General features: G+C 41.9%; 2 protein-coding genes across 5 annotated transcripts in view; one reads left to right on the top strand and one right to left on the bottom strand.

Annotated features, from left to right (window-relative positions):
* mphosph6 (M-phase phosphoprotein 6) overlaps positions 1 to 24,827 on the top strand; it is a 365,175-nt gene that overhangs the window by 223,285 nt on the left and 117,063 nt on the right. The gene's annotated exons all lie outside the window — the stretch shown is intronic.
* Positions 819 to 24,827, bottom strand: part of rpgrip1l (RPGRIP1 like) — a 135,279-nt gene continuing 111,270 nt past the window's right edge. For 2 of the 4 annotated variants that reach the window (XM_073942100.1, XM_068217379.2), the window contains 11 exons: positions 24,523 to 24,662; positions 24,076 to 24,442; positions 22,897 to 23,099; positions 22,600 to 22,689; positions 16,990 to 17,076; positions 16,769 to 16,913; positions 13,847 to 13,926; positions 10,463 to 10,649; positions 9,621 to 9,705; positions 6,247 to 6,383; positions 819 to 2,691 (listed from right to left, as the gene is read on the bottom strand). In XM_073942100.1, coding sequence (XP_073798201.1) covers positions 2,567 to 2,691; positions 6,247 to 6,383; positions 9,621 to 9,705; positions 10,463 to 10,649; positions 13,847 to 13,926; positions 16,769 to 16,913; positions 16,990 to 17,076; positions 22,600 to 22,689; positions 22,897 to 23,099; positions 24,076 to 24,442; positions 24,523 to 24,662 — 1,646 coding nt within the window. In that variant the 3' untranslated portion in view covers positions 819 to 2,566. 4 annotated transcript variants of the gene reach the window in all.

Here is a 24,827-nt window from a genome sequence, read left to right as displayed (position 1 = left end):
TAAAATATGAGTTACATTGCGTTAAAAAGAGTAACCGTACGTTCACACCGAAAGCGGTGAGAGCGTTCAGGGTCGCTCTGGCCGCCCTGGCGACAACGCTGTCTGCCTTCAGCTCCGGCGTCAAAACTCGCTACATTGATCTCGTATTTAAAGGAGCCGTTGCAGCATATCAGTAACATTCCTGCCTAAAATATGTATCTAGCGTGAAAATGTTGCGCACTTCTTATTAAATTCATATAACAATGGAAGATCAAGTTGCGTGTGGTGTGGCTTTGCTCTATTTATCCAATATGTGTCCATATATCTGAAATATCCTGAAGCAGCTGTACTGTCACGTCGCATGAGATCCCCGCTTTTTAAAAAAATAAATATATATATATAACATTAACGCACATCAGTAACTCGCCAGTACATTATTTAATGCATGTTCGTGTAAGAAAACATTGTAAATAATTGGGAATCCGGCGACCGCAATCATCAAACCCTTGGGAACAACTGTGGTCTCTGAACTCCTATCAAGCGGTGGACGTCTTCATTCTGATTGGTTGCCGCCGAACCACGTCATAGCTCATTACCATAAAGTTGACATGATTAACTCTCCTCGACGCCCACACCGGCGAAGACGCGCCGCACTGCTCCTCGCCGCCAGCTGTCATTGAAAATGAATGACTTCCGGCTACTTTGACGCTCTCGCCGCTTTCGGTGTGAACGTACGGTAATGCTATAGCCACCTTAAGTGTTCAATGTCACAACACTTAACCTTTTTTTAAGGTCTTGTTGTGTGCAAGGTTTTCAAATAGTTCTATATTTATAACCACCTCTGAGGATATTGGGGGTCGCGAGTCACTGGCATTGTCATTTTGGGGATCGAGGGCAAAAAAGTTCTAATATAAAGCACCTTTTTCCTCAGTAAATGTCCTTTTTTTTGTTTAAAAAAAGTCACATTATAAGTCAAATCACAGCTTCTTGATTTGAAGTGAAAAAACAAACAAAGCATTAAAAACCTTGAACAACATTATCACTCTTGAACGTTCATAAATATAAAACATTTACAAATATCAGTTTATATGACGTCTAGAAAACTTTACAGTAGATCCAAAATCTAGATCTATACAAGAGACTAATGCTCTGAACTGATTAACATTAGGCAGACCTGAATGAACAGAGGACAGACAGCAGTGACATTCACACCTCAACAGAAGTGTGTGTGTGTGTGTGCATGTATTTATGTGTATGTGTGTGTGTGTATCTGTGTGTGTATATGTGCGTGCGTGTATGTGTGTATATATGTGCATGCGTGTATGTGTATATATGTGCATGCGTGTATGTGTATATATGTGCATGTGTGTGTGTGTGTGTGTGTGTGTGTGTGTGTGTGTGTATGTGCGTGTGTATGTATATATATATGTGTATGTGTGTATAGGTATATATGTGTGTATATGTGTGTGTGTGTGTGTGTGTATGTGCGTGTGTATATGTGTGTGTGTGTATGTGCGTGTGTATATGTGTATGAGTGTTTGTGTGTGTGTGTATATGTGCGTGTGTGTGTGTGTGTGTATATATGTGTGTATATATGTGTATGTGCGTGCGTGTATATATGTATGTGTGTGTGTGTGAGTGCATGTGTATATATATATGTGTGTGTGTGTCTGTGTGAATATGTATATTTGTGTATGTGTTTGTGCGTGTATCTGTATATATGTGTATATGCATGTGTGTGTGTTTATATACGTGTGTGTGTGTGTGTATGTGTGCATGCGTGTGTGTGTGTGTGTGTGTGTGTGTGTGTGTGTGTGCATGTATATATGTGTATGGGTATATATGTGTGTGTGTGTGTATGTGCGCGTGTATGTGTATGTGTGTGTGTATATGTGCGTGTGTGTGTGTGTATATATGTGTGTGTATATATGTGTATGTGCATGCTTGTATGTGTATATATGTATGTGTGTGCATGTGTATATTTGTGTATATATATGTGTGTCTGTGTGAGTGTGTGTGCATGTGTGTGTGTTTATATATATATGTGTGTGTGTGTGTGTGTGTGTGTATGTATATATGTGCGTGTGTGTATATGTGCATATGTGTTAATATGTATGTGTGTTTATGTGTGTGTGTGTGTGTGTGTGTGTGTGTGTGTGTATGTATGTATGTGTGTGTATATGAGTGTGTGCGACGCCACAGCCCGATGCGTGTGGAAATGCGCATTAGCATTTTAAAGAGCTTGATTTAATCCCATTAAATCCAGTTAGATTTCATTTCGCACCTTCAATAAAGTCTCGCCGCCCGCCACGCCGCGGCCTAATGAGCCTTAACAGCCTTTTCATTAAGCGGAGTTATTAAAGGTCTAAACATCGGTGCTCCATCAAACGCAACACCGCAGGCCAGAAAGAGAAACATTAGGATCCGATTTCACACCGTCAGCCTTCAAAGAGGTTTACATAAAGCTCTGTTTTGTTCCCATATGTCGTCTGCAGCGTTTCCACACGCCGCTAAATCTAATTAACAGCCAAAAATCACTGAAGGGGTGTTTAATATTGCTGACGGGAGAGCGCTAATGCAGGGTGAGTTAAGCTAGCGTGGTGAGCGGACGGTCGCGCTCTGGATCCTTCATGATGGACATTAAAGCCTCCAGAGCTTCGACGGTCACCACGAGATGACCGATGATGGCGCTGCTGTCCTGAACGTCCACAACTACACAGAAAACAAACACAGGAAACACACTTATGGTACACATAATACATGTTCTTTAAGGAATATTATGTGCATAAGGGCACCTATTTTACCCATTTTTCAAGATGTAAGATGAGTCTTGTGTGTTTCCAGAATGTGTCTGTAATGTTTCAGCACAAAACACCCAACAGATTATTTATTAGGCCTTTCAGAATATTGAGATTTTCAGTTCTGAACACACTGTAGATGATTTTGTGGCCTGAGCCTTTAATGCTGGTTCTCCCCGCCCACTATTCCCATGTGCCTGTCAGAGTGTGCATCAACTGCGTCAGATAAACAGCACAGTGACAGACACTAAGCAGGGCTGAGCCTGGTCAGTACCTAGATGGGAGACCACATGGGAAATCTAGGTTGCTGCCGGAAGTGGTGTTAGTGAGGCCAGTAGGGGGCGCCCAACCTGTGGTCTATGTGGGTCCTAATGGTGCGTTCACACCAGACGCGGCACGCGCGTCAAGCGCGAGTGATTTACATGTTAAGTCAATGCAAACACGCAAATAGACATCCTGCGGCGCGATACGCGCGAATGACAAGAATTGCGCGATGCGCATGGCGCAAATAGCGTGGCGCAAAATGAGCGTTTGACGCGCTTAATGCGCATTTCGCACGAATCACTCGAGTTCGAAAATCTGAACTTTAGCGGACATTTGCGCTGCATTAACCAATCAGGAGCTTGCTCTTGTGGGGGCGTGATTGTGACGTATCCCAGAGGAAATCCCCCAGCAGACACAGACAAGAAGTTCATCAAACTGGGCTTGGCTCAGTCAGAAGCGCTGCTGAAAACCTCCATCAGCCAGGTTCAGTTTCTGGAGGAGTTTATGAGCTTAAAGAGCTGGATGCACCTCTGAAAGGATGTAGTGGACTCAGACACGGTCCTAAACGTATCGACGCTGTTTATCATCCTTCATAAAGCACATAAACACTGTTATTTTCGTCATAAAATCCATGTTAGCCCTTTAGCTATGAAGCTAGAGTCACCGGGCAGACAGAAGCCCCGCCCATCACGCGAATCCGCGTCTGTTCTGAAGTGAAATTGACGCGCGAATGGAGCGGGATTTGACGCGCGAATGAAGCGGGGTTTGACGCGCGAATGAAGCGGGGTTTGACGCGCGAATAAAGCGAGTAACCTCAAATGTTTACGCGCCTATTTACGCGCGAATAGATCAATTTATCCGCGCGTTCCGCGTCTGGTGTGAACACAGCATAACGCTCCAGTATAGTGAAGAGGACACTACACTACTCAGTGTGACCGTCTTTCGGATGAAACCGAGGTCCTGACTCTCTGTGGTCATTAAAAATCCCAGGATGTCCTTCGAAAACGAGTAGGGGTTTAACGCTGGCATCCTGACCAAATCTGGCCTCCGTCCATCATGGCCTCCTAACCCCCTCATATCATAACTGGCTTCATCACTGTGTCTATTCTCCACTAATCAGCTGGTGTGCGGTCTGGCGCAATATGGCTGCCGTCACGTCATCCAGGTGGATGCTGCACACTGGTGGTGGATAAGGAGTTCCCCACATATGTGTCGAGCGCTTTGAGCATACCTGCCAACACTCCCGTTTTTCCCAGGAGTCTAGCGTATTTCAGACCCATCCCCCGTACTGTTCTGTCTCCCTGAAAACTCCATAACACAACACATTTCAAAATAATGGTCAATTCTGACATGACCCAGAAATTACCATAAAATAATCCTAAATAGTGTTTGTAAACATAGAAGGGGTCGGGCTTTTGTTGATGACTTCACTCTTAAAGCTTCACTCATGCAGCTCCAAAGGCAGAAGCTCAATCCGCAGCTAAACGTTTCCAGATTTGACTACATTACACATTCTGGATGGATAAGTATTCAACTTTAGTGAACACATATGGAGGAATACTTTCGCATGTCAAGATGTTCTTCAGATGCGTGTGTGCTGGCGCTCACCGGAGCACTTCACATGCACACGCGTCAAGCAACTAAAGTAAACAAACAGCGCTTTATCATAAGCAGTTTATCGATAATTTTTTACTCAGTTGGCATTCAGAAGGAACATATAAACGTTATCTGACTTACATCTAGCAGCTGAATGTGTCTGGAAAAGTATTCAAAGGCTTTTATTTTCATAAACAGAGCGGATGTGAATGCGTCTGACTGTTCTGATTGGCTAAAGTAGACGTCTCATGTCTGCGCGTACTAATCATGGACACGCTCTTTCCGGCAATCTTGCTTCTGCGTTCACACAGTGCAGCATTCCGGCAAATTAACGGTAATGTTACAACTACTCCATCTGGAAAAGTGCTGGAACCAATTTACTTAGATTTTCAAAAAGGGCCTGTTTACACATACACGCCTTTCCGGAAATATGCTGGTGTGGGCTTTTGATTGACATTCTCCATTTGTCTGTGTCATCAGAGGGGTAAAGCTCCGCCCACTAGTGCCCATCTCTCCCTCATTATCATAGGACATTAGTCTTGTTTTTGAATCTGCCACTATGCTGATACACAGGCATTTGTAGCTCCACCCTCTTCTGAAAAGAGCACAATCTCATTTGCATTTAAAGCGACAGTCACCAAAACGAAACAATTAGGATCAAAGCCTAAAAGGGTCCGTTTCAGAGAGTAAGAAAACATTATTTCCATGGTATTTTAAGCTGAAACTTCACACACACACACTCATAGGGACATCAGAAACTTAATTTACATCTTGTAAAAACGGGGATAACAGGTCTCCTTTAAATAACTAAAATTTGTAACCCTGGAGCACAAAACCGGTATATTATAATGAATCAAAATGAAAGATATTTCCATTTATTATTAAAGATATTAAGTGAAAATTGTGTTCAATAAAAACACTTTGGAAATCTACTACTGTAAATAATTAAAAACTTAATTTCTGATTAGTAATGTGTACTGGAGCTTATATAGACAGGATTTTCTCTTTATTTACATTTCACCATCAGAGAGCGGCACGGTGGCTCAGTGGTTAGCATTGTCACTTCAGAGCAAGAAGGTAGCTAGTTCAAGTCCCGGCTGGGTCAGTTGTCATCTCTGTGTGGAGTTTGCATGTTCCCCCCGTGTTGGCGTAGATTTCCTCCGGGTGCTCAGGTTTCCCCAACAGTCCAAACACATGCGCTATAGGGGAACTGATGAACTAAATTGCCCATAGTGTATGAGTGTTTGTGTGAATGAGAGTGTATGGATGTTTCCCAGTACTGGGTTGCAGCTGGAAGGGCATCCGCTGCGTAAAACATATGCTGGAAAAGTTGGCGATTCATTCCGCTGTGGCGACCCCTGATTAATAAAGGGACTAACCTGAAGGAAAATGAATGAATAACCAACAGATTCCAGATTGTCAAATAGTTGTGTCTCTGCCATATATTGTCCTATCCTATAATACACATCAGAGGAAATCTTCTTTATTCAGCTTTTATATAATGCATACACCTCAGTTGACACTTTTGAGCGGTTTTGTGGTCCAGGGTCACAAATAAGATTACATGTTAAAAGTTGAAGCATCCTGATGTCTGTTTGTGCACACTCACTGTTCACACTGACGTCCTTCATGTCTCTGCGTCTGTCCATGATGTCGAGGAGCCGCAGGAAGGCCACGCCCACATCCTCACACTCCTCTTCTTGCTCCGCCTCCTCAGGAGGGTCACTCACCACAGTGAACTTTATACTGTCAATCAAGCAGACGATCAACATTGGAGATGTACCGCACACTCTTGAAGTACACAAGAAATCACAACTAGCCATATTGATTTTGTTGGCTCGCATTGCTAGCTGTTGAAGTGTTGAACCATTCATCTGCGCATGCCATTAGGAATAAAATAATAGTTTGCTCTTGTTAATTGACATCTGAAAATGCACTTCCTGTTTGTTTTCAGTTACATCTTCAGATTAGGGCTGTTTCTCAATATGCGTTCTTCAGCGGTCTTGCGTCCTCGTATGGAGGACACGTGAAACTTCCCTGATGTGTTCTTGATATCGAGGACGCACTGATGCAGACTTGAGCACCGAACTCGCTCTGGAAGTCCCAGAAGTCATTGCGACTGAAGATGGGAAGCGCAGCATTTTATTTAGATTTATTATTAAAGTTCAGAGACATCACTTATTTACCTCAGGAGTTTCCCTAAATGAAACGGTGAAAGTAAACATTACCATGGACATCTTAATAAAGGAATAAACACATTAAGGGTGTTTGTTTGCTGAAGTTCGTATTAAAATCTGTTTTATTTATATTGTGCAGAGTATATTTATAATGTTTTTATGCAAAGTATATATTTTTAAGAGGGGGAAAACAATAAATCGTTGTATGAATGCTGTAATGTTTAAATAATTTACTATTTAAAACGCGTGAAGGTCACATGACCATCAGGAAGAACGCAGCATCCCATTTCTCAAAGTACGCATTCTCTGCCCTCGCGGTCTCCTGAGTTCATTCTTCCGAGGACACCTGGCAAGACCGCTCTCCACAAGAACACAAGTCCGTTCTCTGCATTCTTGGAATTGAGAAACAGCCTAGGTCTGTCTGAGATATTGAGAGTGGCTAACACTTAACCACGCCCCTCCAGCTGTCAGTCACTATGACAACAAACAGAATTTCTATAATATTTTTATTCTTATTCTAATTCTTGCATTATTGGGAAGAAAAAAAACAGCTTACCTTCACTGATGTAGCGTATAGGATGTGAAAATTAAATTGTGGGATAACTGGAAGTTAATAAGAGGGTTGGGAGTAATAAGCCTGAATTTAATTCTTGTTGTAAGAAGATATCAGAGTGAGTTAAAAGAGGAAGAGACTGAACAACTGAAGCGGAAAACCAGGAGTGTGGAGATTGTCAAGTGAATCTAAACGGTTAAGGGAATTGAGTTTAAATGGGTTACGGACATTATCTAACATAATGAACCAGCACTATCCGCTTGTTAAGTGATGACGTGTTGGTGATGTAAGTAATACTGTTTCCGGGAGCAAGCCGCCGTTCATTTGAGTTGAGAAATTATTCGTTCATGATCACTTTTAATTCATATCACACATTAAAGTTAATTTGATATAAAGTCATAGTGTGCACAACGATCTCTGGGCCTGCTGCATCACAAATACCCCAATTTTAACAATTTATAAAAAAATGAATCACTTTCTGGCCATCGGATATTAATCATGGAAATATATACTGCGATCGTGATTTTTGAAAGTATTAAATCGCTTTGTAAACGTTTAGAATTACCACTTCATGAGTCTCCCTATACATTTGAATAGAGCGCTCGGACCCGGAAGCCGCTTCGCGTGACGTCACACTTAACAAGCGAATGATGTGAACAGCTATTTCGAGGAAGGGGTAAAAGAAGCATTAGGTAAATGTCTGCAGTAATAACAGTTGAAAATTTGGATTTGGTTATTTGTTGTTGTTGTTGTTGTTGTCAGCTCCAGAGAGGAGCAGAAAAGGGGGACTTGTGGGGGAAAAAAAAGGAATTTATTTTTATTACTTTAGTGTCTTCATTTTTTTGTAGAAAAAATAACAACAGACTAACAACAGATTAATTGGTAACACTTATAATAACTACACACTATAAATCATTTATTAAGCATTAGTAAATAGTGAATTCATTATCTGTTAAGAAATAACTCTACATTAATAAACGTTTGTAAACAGTTTATAACTGCAGCTACAAATGCTGTATTCTTGACTTATAAGCACCTGTATAATGTGTTTAATAATTGTATTTCCACACTTTAATGATTTATTTTTTCATTACTAAATTAAAGTATCGCATTATTTACAAACCATTTGTATTTAATAATTATTAACTATAATAAAATTAAAAATTATAATTAATTAATTATATAAACGTTGATTTCAGTAGTTTATTAATCATTTACTAACTCATTCTAAATGATCCTAAAAACCCTCAACTACTCTTAAATACAAATGGTTTGTAAATAATGCGATACTGAATTTAGTAATGAAAAATAAATCATTAAAAAAGTATGAAAATACAATTATTAAACACATTTTAAATGTGTTTGTAAGTCAAGAATTTGTAGCTGCAGCTATAAACTGCTTACTAACGTTAATTAATGTAGAGTTAATGCATAATGAACTCACTATTTGCTAATGCTTAATAAATAATTTATAGTGTTTAGTTATCAAAGTTTTACAGATTAATCTTTCTTTTTTTTTGTATGATAATTTATATTAACCAAGCATACTTCTTCTTTCTCACTGTGTTGCATACTTTTTTTAGAAGGAACTGCTGACAAGACTTATAGAATAGGAATATAGTGCGGGGGCCTTGCTTCAGATTTGACTTCTGTCTAATAAGAAGTCTAGACATGTCACTAGCAGCTTGATGCTCGTAGAAGCTATGAAATATATTGAAGGTCACTTAACTGTTCAGGTCTGGTATTCAGAGAAGGCTTGCAGAAAGAGGAAGTATGTCTGGGGGTATAAGAGCCAAAGGACTGCAGAATGACGGATAAGTGACGTTACACCAAAACTCCACCTGTTAATATCAGTTGTGTATATATGCTGGAGTCAGGGAAAAGCTGCGAACCCTCCGAATGTAATTCTTGTCTTGCATTGGGGTAACGTAACCCCAGAGCTCTGTCATCCAATTATTCATTTGTATCTAATAAATTCCTAATATTTTTGGCATTGAAGTAAACCCTATCCTGAGCTTTTTTTATTTATTGAACACACATGGAATAGCCTAGATATTCCACCACTGACTTTAGCATTGTTTTTCAGATAAACAAGACCATTAATATAGCATGATTCTCAAAGCAGATAGCTAAATATCTGGTATTTTTTTGCTTTGGAAGAGTCAAAAACACATCCATGAAGCATTTCCGTTGGATAAATAGCTTTTAATAACATTTCCTTTAGGTTATTTAAGAGATGGTAAAGTTTCTCACTGCTCTAGTTGTCTGTTCCGGCCCTCCAGCACCGCCCTCAGAGTTTGCCTCCTGGCCTGATTATTCTCCATATCCACATGGATCACTGTCAGAATAAAAACACACTGTTATGTTTTAGTTTAGACACTTGTTCACACAGCACTGAGCAGCTGAATCCCTGTTTTATAACGTCTAATGTACAGAGTAAGGTAAATAATCGTATTTGTGTAGCACACAACAAATATAAATGGTGTGGATGTGCAGGGTTGAGCACGCAGCAGTAAACTAAAGCACCTTCACTTTGCCTTCTGGGATGAATATAACCAGGTTGTGTGTGTGAAAATTGAAATAAATAGACTGTATCTTGCAGGAACGGGACTGAAAACTCAGTGTGGATGTCTGCTTGTGGGGTTTTGGTGGGAAAAGGAGCAGGAGTTCATCAGAATCTTGCAGGATCGAGACTGAAAAACTATTTAAAACTAAATAAATTGATCTGTGGCTCTTAGAAATATCAAAACATGTGTTCATTGTTTTTGTCTATTGCAAATATAGTGCATTTTAAAGGAGTATTAAACAAAATCATAGCACAAATGGTGACTGGAAATGAGCATCATTGCACTTTGGATTACTTAATTAATTTAAAAGCATCAAAGTCCAAAGTTAGGCAGAAGTTTAAAACACTGTTTAAAGGAACAGCTCATCTAAAAATTTAAATTTGGTCATCATTTACCTTCTTCAAGAGTAAAAGAGTCATTATAATTGTGTCATGATTATTCTTCTGGTCACATTTCCTCTGGAACAAACATTAAAAGTGTCATTACTCTGTCAAGTTATTTTTAACAGCATCATTATTATGAATTCACCGTTGCTGAAGTTGTAGGAGACGCTGCGTCCCGGCAGAGGTTTCTTTAGTGACAGCGGGGTCTCGACCGACTGCAGGCCCAGAAAAGCGTACTCCACAAACAAGCGAACGATTCGACTGTCCTCCGCCACCCTGGAGCCCGGCTTCAGACTCAGAGAAACAATCTCCACACGAATGCACTCGGACGGCTGCGGGAGCAAAGCAGCACATGACCTTTCCAGAACTGACATTAAACCGCACAGCAGCTGACATGCGGAGAATCAATCTGAATCTTCAGGGACTGCCATCACTTTCTACATCTGACAGAAAACATCCCAGCATCGGGCAAACTACAGCTGAAGTCTGAATAATGAGCCTCACTGTGTGTTTCTGTTTAAGGGAAAGATTTTTTTCAACACATAATAGTTTTAATAACTCATCTCTAATAACTGATTTATTTTCTCTTTGCCATGATGACAGCACATCATATTTGACTAGATATTCCTCAAGACACTAGAATTCAGTGGTGTAAAGTAACAAATTACAAATACTCAAAGTACTGTAATTGACTTTTACTTTGCCTTGAGGACATTTTTAGCTCTGTATTGGTACTTTTACTCCACTACTTTCCTTCAACCTGCGGTCACTACTTTATTTTTTGTCTATGGTGATTGGCTAAAGTAGAAAAATCAGTCCAATTAAATTCGCAACTGGACAACCTCAAGACATGGGTGCTTTATAAATGCAGCAAACCTTTTGGAACCATTAAAAATGTCCAAGTAGATGTCCAAAACCTTGACACACAGCGACCCAGAGACTGTTTAGGTGCATGTCACTGATGAGAAGATGAGGGATGTCGACTGAATGACGAATGAATCGTCAAACAGCCTTAAACCATCATTAAATGGAAGGAAGGGCCGAATAAAGGAAGGAAGAAAGGAAGGAACGAACAAACCACAGAAGGAAGAAATAAACAAAGGAAGAAAGGAACGAAGGAAGGAAGAAAAAACTAAGGAACGAATAAAGGAACCAACAAAGGAACAGAGGAATAAACAAAGGAAGGAACGAACAAATGAAGGAAGGAAGGAACAAACAAACGAACGAAGGGACAAATGAAGGAACGAACAAAGGAAGCAAGGAACAAACGAAAGAACAAAGGAAGAAATAAAAGAACGAATGAAGGAACAAGGGAAGGACCCAATAAAAAAAAAAACGAAGGGACAAACAAAGAATCGAAGGAATGAAGGAAGGAAGGAAAGAACAAATGAAAGAATGGAGGAACTAACAAAGAAACAAATGGAGGAAGGAAGGAAGAAGAGAATGAAGGAACGCACAAAGGAACGAATGAAGAAACAAATGAAGGAAGAAAGGACCCAAGGAAAGAACAAACAAAAGAACAAAGAATCAAAGGAACGAACGAAGGAACAAACAAAGGAACTAACAAACGAAGGAAGGATAGAACGAAGGAACGAACGAATAAATGAACGAATGAAGGAACGAACAAAGGAACAAAAAAGGAAGGAAGGAAGGAAAGAACAAAGGAAGGAAAGAACAAATGAACGAATGAAGGAACTAACAAAAGAACAAATGGAGGAAGGAAGGAACAAAGGAATGAAGGAAGGAACGAACAAAGGAATGAATGAAGTAACAAACGAAGGAAGAAGGACTCAAGGAAAGAACGAGCGAAGGAACAAACAAAGAATTAAAGGAACAAACGAACAAACGAAGTAAGAAAGGAACGAAGGAACGAAACGAATAAATGAACGAAGGAACAAACGGATGAATGAAGTAAGGAACAAACAAATGAAGGAAGGAACTAACAAAAGGAAGAAACGAAGAAACAAAGGAAAAAACGAACAAACGAAGGAAGGAACGAAGGAACAAATGAATATAGGAAGATCACTTAATGCACTACAGAATGTTACATCCTGCACAAACTGCATGTAAAGGCATCCGCTTTTCACAGTGTAATACTCACTTTTATTATGTCTACTTTTTACTCATACTTTGAGCATTATTAACAGCAGATACTTTTACTCTACTTGCACTACATTTTGGCAAGTAATGGTACTTTTACTCGAGTATGATTTCCCAGTACTCTTTCCACCACTGCTAGTATTCAGCTTAAAGTGACATGTAAAGGCTTCACTAGGGTAATTAGGGTAAAGTTACGGTAATTAGGCAAGTCATTGTATAACAGTGGTTTATTCTGAAGACATCCCAAAACTAATATTTCTTAAGGGGGCTAATAATATTGACCTTAAATGGTTTTAAAAAATTAAAAGCTGCTTTTATTCTAGCTGAAATAAAACAAATAATTCTCCAGAAGAACAAACGTCAGAGTAAATACTGTGAGAAATTCCTGAATCTGTTCAACACCATTTGGGAAGTATTGGAAAATTGACAGGAGGGCAAATATCTCTGACTTTAAGTGTACGTCTCTGTTTCCCGATGTGGACGTCTGACCTACAGGGCACAGTTCTCTGCTAATGATGAAGGCTGGAGATGTTTTGTCCGTGTATCATTGGACTCGATCTGTCAAAACATGCCGAGTGTTTTTAGGCCATTAGGTTTGAGCCGACAGCAGTCATTAGATCTCTGTTTCTGTACACAATCCTCTCTGGACACAATGGAAGATCACATTCAGCTGATGGGTGACATCTCTGCACTGCAAAACCGAGTTTTGTCAAGTTTGTGTCAAGTTTTTATTCTAAATTCATAAAGATTCTTAAATTAAGAAGCATTTTTTAGAGATGTAAAAAATATTTGTTTGTATTTAAGAAATAATGAGTCAAAATTAAGTAAGTTTTTCCTTAAAACAAGCAAAAATATGTAGTTTTTGGTTTGAAATATGGCAGGTTATTTAACTTTCTTTAAAGCATTAATTTTTCTTCGGCTTAGTCCCTTTATTCATCAGGGGTCACCACCGCGGAATGAACCGCCAACTTTTCAGCATATGTTATACACAGTAAATGCCCTTTCAGCTGCAACCCAGCACCGGGAAACACCCATACACATTGATTCACACACACACACTACAACCAATTTAGCTTACCCAATTCCCCGGTACCGCATGTGTTTGGACTTTAGGGGAAATCGGAGCACCCAGAGGAAACCCATGCCAACTCAGGGAGAACATGCAAACTCCACACAGAAATGCCAACTGCATTTCGTTGCATTGTACTTGAACATGTGTAATGACAATAAAGTTGAATCTAATCTAATCTAAAACTGACCCAACCTGGTCATCTTCTCCCCGTGTTGGCGTGGGTTTCCTCTGTGTGCACATGACAATTGTAAACTAGAAATAATTGGTAATGTAAAATCTTGCGTCACTTTTGATGAATCAAGTGTGTTTTCTACCAAACCAAACATTTAATTTGTCAAACAAAGTGATGAAAAGCACCTGTTTTTTCTGCTGTGTGCTGTGAGCAGGAACGATGCAATCATCACTATCATCATCATCATCATCCTCAGCCTGTGCGTCTGCAGAGAGAACAGAGCAGAAGTTTGCTGAAGCTCTGGAAAGATCATTAAATGCCTCATTTCATATGGAAGGTGTTATGGCGAACTGTTTATTTTGGTGTCGTTTGTGTCTGTCGGTGGTCTCCAGCGGCTGAGAGAGAGATGTTAGACATGAACGCTTTAAACACAAGGTCAACACACATTAACATTTATGTTGTTGGTTGTCAGCAGGAAACACATCATATTATTGGCAGCAGCGGATGAAATATTAATGCCTCTCATTTCGTTGGGAAAAAAAACACAATAGCACAGCTGCTTCCTCCAATGAAACTGAATACTAACGCTCGACACTAAATATTGTGGAGCAAAACATTGATATGCGGCTCGGCTGAATGAGAGCTGAAGCTCCGGGGCCTTCCTGACCACAACAACACCGACAAAACACAAAAACACAATACTGTACAAGCAAAACAAACCAACTGATGAACAGATCAATGAAGGAATGCACCACCAATGAATGAGCCAATTAACAAACCAATTGATGAACAAATAAACAAACTAACCGATTGATAAACAAGCAAACAAACTGACTGATGAACAAACCGATCTATGAACAAGCAAACAGACTGATGAACATGCAAACAAACAAATAAACTGACTGACGAACAAACAGACATACAAACTGATTGATGAACAGGCAAACAAACTGATAAACAAGCAAACAAACAATCAAACTGATTGATGAACAAACAAACCAATTAGTGAACAATCTAACAAACCAACAAATTGATTGATGAACAAGCAAACAAGAAAACAAACCGACTAATGAACAAACAAACCAATTGATGAACATACAAAAAAACCAACATATATATGAACAAGCAAACAAACTGACTGATGAACAAACAAACTGGATAAACAAACAAAATAACGGATAAACAAATAAACACACTAACAAAAACAATGATGAACAATCCAATTGATAAACAAACAAACTGACTGCTGAACAAACAAACAAGTGAATGAACAAACAAACATAAAAAAAACTAATGGAATGATGAACAAACAAACCGAGTGATAAAAACAAATAAATTGATGAAGAAACAAACAAACCAATTAATGATCAAATAAACAAAACAAACAAACAATGATGAACAACAAACCAATAGATGAACAAACAAACAAAAAACAAAGAGAATGATGAACAAACAAACTGAAAAAACAGATTGATGAACAAACAAACAAACAAACAGACTGATGAACAAACAAATAAACTGATGGATGAACAAACAAACAAACAGATTGATGAACAAACAAATAAACTGATGGATGAACAAACAAACAAACAAACAAATTGATGAACAAACAAATAAACTGAAGGATGAACAAACAAACAAACAGATTGATGAACAAACAAACAGATTGATGAACAAACAAATAAACTGAAGGATGAACAAACAAACAAACTGATTGATGAACAAACAAACAAAACTAATTGATGAACAGGCAAATCGACTGTTGAACAATCAAACTGATTGATGAACAAACAAACCATTTGATCAGCAAACAAAAAACCAACATATTGATGAACAAGCAAACAAACTGACTGATGAACAAACAAACATACAAACAAACTGATTAATGAACAAACTAAAAAATTGATGAACAAACAAAGAAACATAAAAAACAGAATGATAAACAAACTTATAGATGAAGAAACAAACAAACCGAGTGATGAAGAAACAAACAAATTGTTGAACAAACAAACAAACAAATTAACAAACAAACAAATTGATAACCGACAAACTAATTGATGAACCAACCAAACTGGTTGAACAATCAAACCGATTAATGAACAAAAGAAATCAAACCGATTGATGAACAAACAAACAAACAGACTGATGAACAAACAAACTGACTGATGAACAAACAAACAAACAAACAAACCGACTGATGAACAAACAAACAAACAAACTGACTGATGAACAAACAAACAAACAGACTGATGAACAAACAAACAAACAAACTGACTAATGAACAAACAAACAAACAAACTGACTGATGAACAAACAAACAAACAAAACAACTGATGAACAAACAAACAAACAAACCGACTGATGAACAAACAAACAAACAAACCGACTGATGAACAAACAAACAAACAAACCGACTGATGAACAAACAAACAAACCGACTGATGAACAAACAAACAAACAAACCGACTGATGAACAAACAAACAAACTAACTAATTGATGAACATACAAACAAACAAACTGACTGATGAACAAACAAACAAACCGACTGATGAACAAACAAACAAACCGACTGATGAACAAACAAACAAACAAACTGACTGATGAACAAACAAACAAACAAACAAACTGACTGAAGAACAAACAAACAAACAAACTGACTGATGAACAAACAAACAAACAAACCGACTGATGAACAAACAAACAAACAAACCGACTGATGAACAAACAAACAAACAAACCGACTGATGAACAAACAAACAAACAAACCGACTGATGAACAAACAAACAAACAAACCGACTGATGAACAAACAAACAAACAAACTGACTGATGAACAAACAAACTGACTGATGAACAAACAAACAAACTGATAGACAAATGGACAGATAAACAAATGAATAAATGAAAGCACGAATGAAAAAAAAAAAACTAAAACTGATGGCTTAAAATCACTTTAGCACTAAAATGATTTTAATATTGATTTATGTTAAAATATATGTCCTAATATCCAAAAATTTAAACAGCCCACATTTACTTTTGAAATGATTACTTTTATAATATATATTTTTGTAAATTTTCTGTGTTGTTGTGTTGTGTCTGAGTCTCACCGGTCTGCAGCTGCTCTGAGATCTCGGACTCCTCAGACTGAGAGCTGCCGGTGATCAGCTGACCTTCAGAAAACTGAGACTCTTCCTCATCTTCCTCTTCCTCACTGACCGCTGAAGATGATCCTGCATCCAGTCTGATCACAGTCTGATGAACAGCAGGACAAACAGCAGATTATTCCTCAGCTCTGTCACTAATGAGCATCACAGGGCTGTCAGATTACCTTAGATGCAGGAGTTACAGGCGCCCTCTGCTCTTCATCATCATCATCATCATCATCTTCTTCATCAGTGGGTGTGTGTTGCTCCATCTTATGATTAATTAAAACATAAACATAAAAATCCAAATCAAACATAATTGAAACAACATATAATACTCGGGGCTATTTAATGCCTAAAATTGAGTAGTAGAAATAGTAAAGCTTCACTTAGCAAGCATCATATGCGAACAAGATTATCATCGTTACACCAAAACTTATTTATTTAAAACAAATGGTAGCTGAAGTCAAATAAAATAGGGAAAAACTGAACTTTATGTACTGAACAACAACAACTACTGCAACTACTACTGCAACTACTACAACAACTATTAAAACAACAACTATTACTACTACTACTACAAAAAAATACTACAATAAGTACAACAACTGCTACTACTACTATAAATACAACAACTACTAAAACAACTACTACAAAAAGTACTACAACTACGACGACTACAACTACTACGACAACAACTACTACTACTACAACTACGATAAGTACTGCAACTACAACAACAACTACTACAACAATTAGTACTACAACTACAACGACTACTACTAATACTACTACTACAACTACTACTAAAATAAGTACTGCAACTACTACAACAACTACTAAAACAACTATTACAACTTGTACTACAACAACTACTACTACTACAAAAACAAGTACTAAAACAACAACTACAACTACTACAATGACAACTACCAAAACAGCTACTACAACAAGTACTACAACTATTAAAACAACTACGACGACTACAACAACTACTTCAACAAGCACTACAACAACTTCTACTACTACTACTACTACAAACACAACAACTACTAGATGACTACAAAAAGTACTACAACAACTTCTGCTACTACAACAACTACTAAAACATCTACTACTACGACAACTACCAAAACTACTGCAACAAGTACTACAACTACAACAACTTCAACAACTACTACAACTACTACAACAACTACAACAACAACAACAACAACAACAACAACAACTACTACAATAAGTACTGCAACTACTACAAAAACTTCTTCTACTACTACAACAATTACTACAACTACTACAACTACTACAACAACTACTTTTACTACTACTACTACTACTACAATACAACAATACAACACTATTATTAATAATATATTTATTACACATAATAATAACAACATATGACAAAAATTAAACTTTACATTAAACTTTTATTAACATTAAATATTAAATTTATGTGAAATCTGTCAGGGTTCAGGAAGGATGAGGGAGCGAGGACTCAAGTGCAAACAGGATGATTTATTGATAATAAAAATAAAACAAAATTAGAACAAAAACCACCCCGAGGGGGAAAAACATAACTATAAAACAAACACTCAAACAAACTTGGATGGGCTGGCAGGACAAACAGGACTGGATAGCACACGACATGGAAATAACGACGACGACGAACAGGCAAATGACTGAAAACATGAGGGGGATTATAAAGCAAAAAGTAAATTGAAACACAGGTGAACATGACAAACTAATAATGAGTAAACAAGGAGGGTGGGACTAGACAATAGACGGGAGAGCGCATGACACAGAGAGACAATACAAGCCATGCGCTCACATAACGCAACACTGAAGCACACGACAAAAGCACGTGACCACAATGTAAACACCAAGCCACGTGCTTTGACAAGAGACGCAAGACACGAGCACACGATAGATAAATACCTTACCGTGCGCTCACACATAAGCAACGCGCATGCTTCATCTCAGCGCCAACCAAAACTGAAACCAACTAGACGGAGGCGCCGAGAATAAAGCAGCGCGCTGCTGACAGAACAAACACAAACACTAGTACAAGAGCGCGCGCGTCTGAGGGACGCAGAGCGTGCGCGGCCACATCAAGTGGCAGCGCGCACACTCTGCGTACACCCACGACGGCGCGCGCGCGCACACAGAGACAGAAACAGGACCAGACGTGGAGTAGTGTCAGAGCTCTGCCACCAAAACAAGAATTTACAAGACCAAAGTGGCAGAACCCTGACACTAGCCCCCCCCAAAAGGGACGCCACCTGGCGTCCCTAAAGGGAACATCCAACAAGGTACAAGACAGACAAGAAACACTACAAGACAACAAAACTGGCAACATCAACAGACACAAGACAGGGAGGTGAACAGGCAAGACGACATGAAGGGGGGGAGGGAGGGAAGCCAAGCCAGACCGAACAAGACAAACAAGGGAGGGATGGGAGGGCAAGACCAGGGAGGATCAGGAGGGACAGTCCAGGGTGGATTCAGTGGGTCGGGGGCCCCAGCAGGGAGCCAGGGTGGAGCCGGAGGGTCAGTCCAGGGTGGAGAGGAGGAACACCAGGGAGGAGCAGGAGGGATGACCCAGGGAGGGTCTATGAGGGTAAACAAGACCAGAGGTCTGTGGGGGGCCGGCTGGGATGAAGGCCTGTGGGGAGCCGGCTGGTCTAGAGGCGACTTAACTAAAGCCGGCGGGGCTGAAGACCAGAGGGGAGCCGGCGGGGCTGAAGACCCGAGGGGAGCCGGTGGGGCTGAAGACCAGAGGGGAGCCGGCGGGGCTGAAGACCAGAGGGGAGCCGGCGGGGCTGAAGACCAGAGGGGAGCCGGCGGGGCTGAAGACCAGAGGGGAGCCGGCGGGGCTGAAGACCAGAGGGGAGCCGGCGGGGCTGAAGACCAGAGGGGAGCTGGCAGGGCAAGGAGCCGGGCTGGGGCCGGCAGGGCAAGACGTCTGGTTGGGGCCGGCAGGGAAAAGGGCCGGGCTGGGGCCGGCAGGGCAAGACGTCTGGTTGGGGCCGGCAGGGCAAGGAGCCGGGCTGGGACCGGCAGGGCTAGACGTCTGGTAGGTGCCGGCAGGGAAAGACGTCTGGTAGGTGCCGGCAGGGCAAGGTGCCGGGCTGGAGCCGGCTGGGCAAGACATCTGGGTGGTGCCGGCAGGGCAAGGAGCCGGGCTGGGGCCGGCAGGGCTTGACGTCTGGGTGGTGCCGGCAGGGCAAGGAGCCGGGCTGAAGCCGGCAGGGCAAGGAGCCGGGCTGGGACCGGCAGGGCTAGACGTCTGGTAGGTTCCGGCAGGGCAAGGAGCCGGGCTGGGGCCGGCAGGGCTAGACGTCTGGTAGGTTCTGGCAGGGCAAGGAGCCGGGCTGGGGCCGGCAGGGCTAGACGTCTGGTAGGTGCCGGCAGGGAAAGACGTCTGGTAGGTGCCGGCAGAGCAAGGTGCCGGGCTAGAGCCGGCTGGGCAAGACGTCTGGGTGGTGCCGGCAGGGCAAGGAGCCAGGCTGGGGCCGGCAGGGCTAGACGTCTGGTAGGTTCCGGCAGGGCAAGGAGCCGGGCTGGGGCCGGCAGGGCTAGACGTCTGGTAGGTTCCAGCAGGGCAAGGAGCCGGGCTGGGGCCGGCAGGGCTAGACGTCTGGTAGGTGCCGGCAGGGAAAGACGTCTGGTAGGTGCCGGCAGGGCAAGGTGCCGGGCTGGAGCCGGCTGGGCAAGACGTCTGGGTGGTGCCGGCAGGGCAAGGAGCCGGGCTGGGGCCGGCAGGGCTTGACGTCTGGGTGGTGCCGGCAGGGCAAGGAGCCGGGCTGAAGCCGGCAGGGCAAGACGTCTGGGTGGCGCCGGCAGGGCAAGGAGCCGGACTGGGGCCGGCACTGAGCTACGCTCAGGGGCTGGAGCCGACACTGGAGGGCGCTCAGGGGCTGGAGCCGACACTGGAGGGCGCTCAGGGGCTGGAGCCGACACTGGAGGGCGCTCAGGGGCTGGAGCCGACACTGGAGGGCGCTCAGGGGCTGGAGCCGACACTGGAGGGCGCTCAGGGGCTGGAGCCGACACTGGAGGGCGCTCAGGGGCTGGAGCCGACACTGGAGGGCGCTCAGGGGCTGGAGCCGACACTGGAGGGCGCTCAGGGGCTGGAGCCGACACTGGAGGGCGCTCAGGGGCTGGAGCCGACACTGGAGGGCGCTCAGGGGCTGGAGCCGACACTGGAGGGCGCTCAGGGGCTGGAGCCGACACTGGAGGGCGCTCAGGGGCTGGAGCCGACACTGGAGGGCGCTCAGGGGCTGATGCAGCAGTTTGGGCAGCCCTCTTTCTCTGCAGCCTCCGTTTACTCGACCGAGTCAGAGGGAGGTCATGAGCTGCACTCGTAGAGGAAGAAGGGGTGGAGTATTTGCCACAATCAGCTGGAGGTGGTGTGAGGATCTGCCAATCCTTGCGGTGGTGGAGATAAAGTGAGAAGCCCCAGAAGTCCAACACCCCAAGCTGATCCATCTCCCACTGTGGCAGGGGTTCATCGAGACAGAGATTAAAAGCTTCCTTCAGAGTGGCGTCATCAAACTCAAGCCCCCTAGCATAAGTCCAAAAAAACTGGGCAAAGCTTTTTACCTCCAGACCTTGCTGGCGGGCCGACACCAGCCCCTGAAGGCGCCTCTGTCTCTCCTCTGCTGTGGTGGGTGGAAGGATAATTATGCTCATCCTGTTGCTGAGTCCTCTGTTTGGCCTGTTCGTGCTGTCAGGGTTCAGGAAGGATGAGGGAGCGAGGACTCAAGTGCAAACAGGATGATTTATTGATAATAAAAATAAAACAAAATTAGAACAAAAACCACCCCGAGGGGGAAAAACATAACTATAAAACAAACACTCAAACAAACTTGGATGGGCTGGCAGGACAAACAGGACTGGATAGCACACGACATGGAAATAACGACGACGACGAACAGGCAAATGACTGAAAACATGAGGGGGATTATAAAGCAAAAAGTAAATTGAAACACAGGTGAACATGACAAACTAATAATGAGTAAACAAGGAGGGTGGGACTAGACAATAGACGAGAGAGCGCATGACACAGAGAGACAATACAAGCCATGCGCTCACATAACGCAACACTGAAGCACACGACAAAAGCACGTGACCACAATGTAAACACCAAGCCACGTGCTTTGACAAGAGACGCAAGACACGAGCACACGATAGATAAATACCTTACCGTGCGCTCACACATAAGCAACGCGCATGCTTCATCTCAGCGCCAACCAAAACTGAAACCAACTAGACGGAGGCGCCGAGAATAAAGCAGCGCGCTGCTGACAGAACAAACACAAACACTAGTACAAGAGCGCGCGCGTCTGAGGGACGCAGAGCGTGCGCGGCCACATCAAGTGGCAGCGCGCACACTCTGCGTACACCCACGACGGCGCGCGCGCGCACACAGAGACAGAAACAGGACCAGACGTGGAGTAGTGTCAGAGCTCTGCCACCAAAACAAGAATTTACAAGACCAAAGTGGCAGAACCCTGACAAAATCTAACTAGTTGCGTATATTATATATACAAACATAAACCAAATTTAACGTTAATTTAGCAAATTAATGTTAATTGCCAAGAAACAGAAGAATATTTCTTATTTTCACATAGTTTTACTAAATAAAAACATTACACTTATTTAAAGTAATAATAATAATAATAATAATAGATAAAACAACTATATTTAAACTCAACTTTAAATAAAAAATAAAACTAAATTATAATATTATCGCTATTGATTATTTAAGGATGCTTAAATAACTATGGTATTACCTGTTTTTCAAGCTCTGTGACGTCCACAAAAGAAACCCTTTTTATAGTCGATTTCGGTAGTGTTCGCTGTCTGGGTCTGGGCATTGGAGTCTACAGTAAAAAATACAATCTGTACATTACACAGTAATAAAACAACAAAAACACTACAGGCTAAAAACTGTGCAAAAACAAAAATTAAAGTTTGGCTTCAAGAACACTTCAAGAAAACACCAGCACTGAGCACAAGTGGCGAAATATGAACCCCATGTTATGTATTCACTGTACATTATATATTGTATAATTTTGACCTGGCCTGACCTCAGAGAGCGACGGCTGAAGCTCTTCTGTCATCATATGTGTTTCGGTCTCTATTTTGTCCTTTTCATGTGAAGTTTGTCTCTCTGGTGTCTGTTGTGTGCTGAAAACAGTGGACGATGGAGGAAGGTACGTAAACGACCATTTTAACGTCACATTTATTTGGCCGCTGGGAAGTCCTGCAGGGTCTGTCAGCTCAAACAAACCTGCAAAATACAAATGAGGCATGAGTGTCAGGCTGCAGTTCATTGAACAACCACAGGTGGCGCTAACAATAAGGGTTTTTTAGTTCTGCATAACCACCTTTTCCTACACCCCATGATGCATTGCTTGAATAATAGAAGTAACTAGCCTAGAGCGCCATCAGCTGTTAAAAGCTAGCCTAGAGCACCGTTTGCTGTAAAAATCTAGCCTAGAGCGCCACCAGCTATTAAAACTAGCACAGAGCGCCATCAGCTGTAAAAATTAGCCTAGAGTGCCATTACATGTTAAAAACTAGCCTAGAGCACCATCAGCTGTTAAAAACTAGCCTAGAGCACCATCTGCGGTTAAAACTAGTCTAGAGCATCATCAGCTGTTTAAAATTAGCCTAGAGCGCCTTCTGCTGTTAAACTAGCCTTCATCAGCGGTTAAAAAATAGCCTAAAGCACCGTCTGCTGTTAAAACTAGCGTTGAGCGCCATCTGCTGATGAAAACAAGTCTAGAGTGTTGTCTTTTGTTAAAACTAGTCTAGAGCGCCGTCTGCTGTTTAAAAACTAGCCTAGAGCACCATTTGCTGTAAAAACTAGCCTAGAGCGTCATCTGCTGTTAAAACTAGCCTAGAGCGCCATCTGCTGTTAAAACTAGCCTAGAGCGGCATCTGCTGTTAAAACTAGCCTAGAGCGCCATCAGCTGTTAAAACTAGCCTAGAGCGCCATCTGCTGTTAAAACTAGCCTAGAGCGGCATCTGCTGTTAAAACTAGCCTAGAGCGCCATCAGCTGTTAAAACTAGCCTAGAGCGCCATCAGCTGTTAAAAACTAGTGCTGCCTGCTGTTAAAACTAGCCTAGAGTGCTATCTGCTAATAAAAAACAAGCTGAGAGCCCCGTCTGCTGTTAAAACTAGACTAGTCAGCCTAGTTTTGACCTTAAAATCAACCAAATTATGTAAAATGATGTCATTGCAACACAGTGTTTTTCCTCACCGGTGATGGTTTTATCGTGTGCCAGGGAAACGAGTGGTACTCTGGCCTTCCCCAAATACAGCTGGTTCTCAACATCTAAATCATCAAACACATAAACCACCAGAGCCTCTGACCTCAAAAAGGCATCAAGGTTGGAGTTCATGGTCATCGGGAAGACCATGTGATCCTCAAACTGAGGCTCGGTGGTGCAAGGTATTATTGGCGTATCGTGGTCAGGAAAGTCATAGAGTTTGTAAACGATGTAGGGACTGGGTTGGGTGTGAGGACCTTTGGGTTTGAGGTTACAGCAGGAGTGTATGCTGATACTTAGTTCATTGAGATCTCCATTCATCAGTGATGAAGAACTAGGAGCAGGAACTGAGAAAGCCTGAAAAAAAGAACAGATGCAAGTCATTTTGGCATGTTTCGAAGTAGGAATCGTTCCCTGGATGGATTTGTAAACAATACCTTGCTATCTCTCAGGCTTGTTTTGAGGAAACCAAGTGCTTTTACTCTCTCCTTGTAAAGGCGAATGGCTTGATCCATAGGAACCTTCAGTTTGAGCCAGTATTCAAGAGAACCAAACACTTGGATCTCATCTGAAACACCTGCAAACATGTGCACGTGTAATTAGTGAAGTTTTACAAACTAATTTCGAGAAGAGCCCTGCTGAAAAATCCAGCTTAAACCAGCGTAGGCTGGTTGGCTGGTTTTAGCTGGTAAACCAGGCTGGTTTTAGAGGGGTTTTGGCCACTTCCAGGCTGGTTTTCAGC

This window comes from Danio rerio, chromosome 25, assembly GCF_049306965.1.
Source record: "Danio rerio strain Tuebingen ecotype United States chromosome 25, GRCz12tu, whole genome shotgun sequence".
Classification (NCBI taxonomy): domain Eukaryota; kingdom Metazoa; phylum Chordata; class Actinopteri; order Cypriniformes; family Danionidae; genus Danio; species Danio rerio.
Note: the sequence above shows the minus strand (reverse complement) of the source record. Positions and strands in the feature narration are given on the sequence as shown.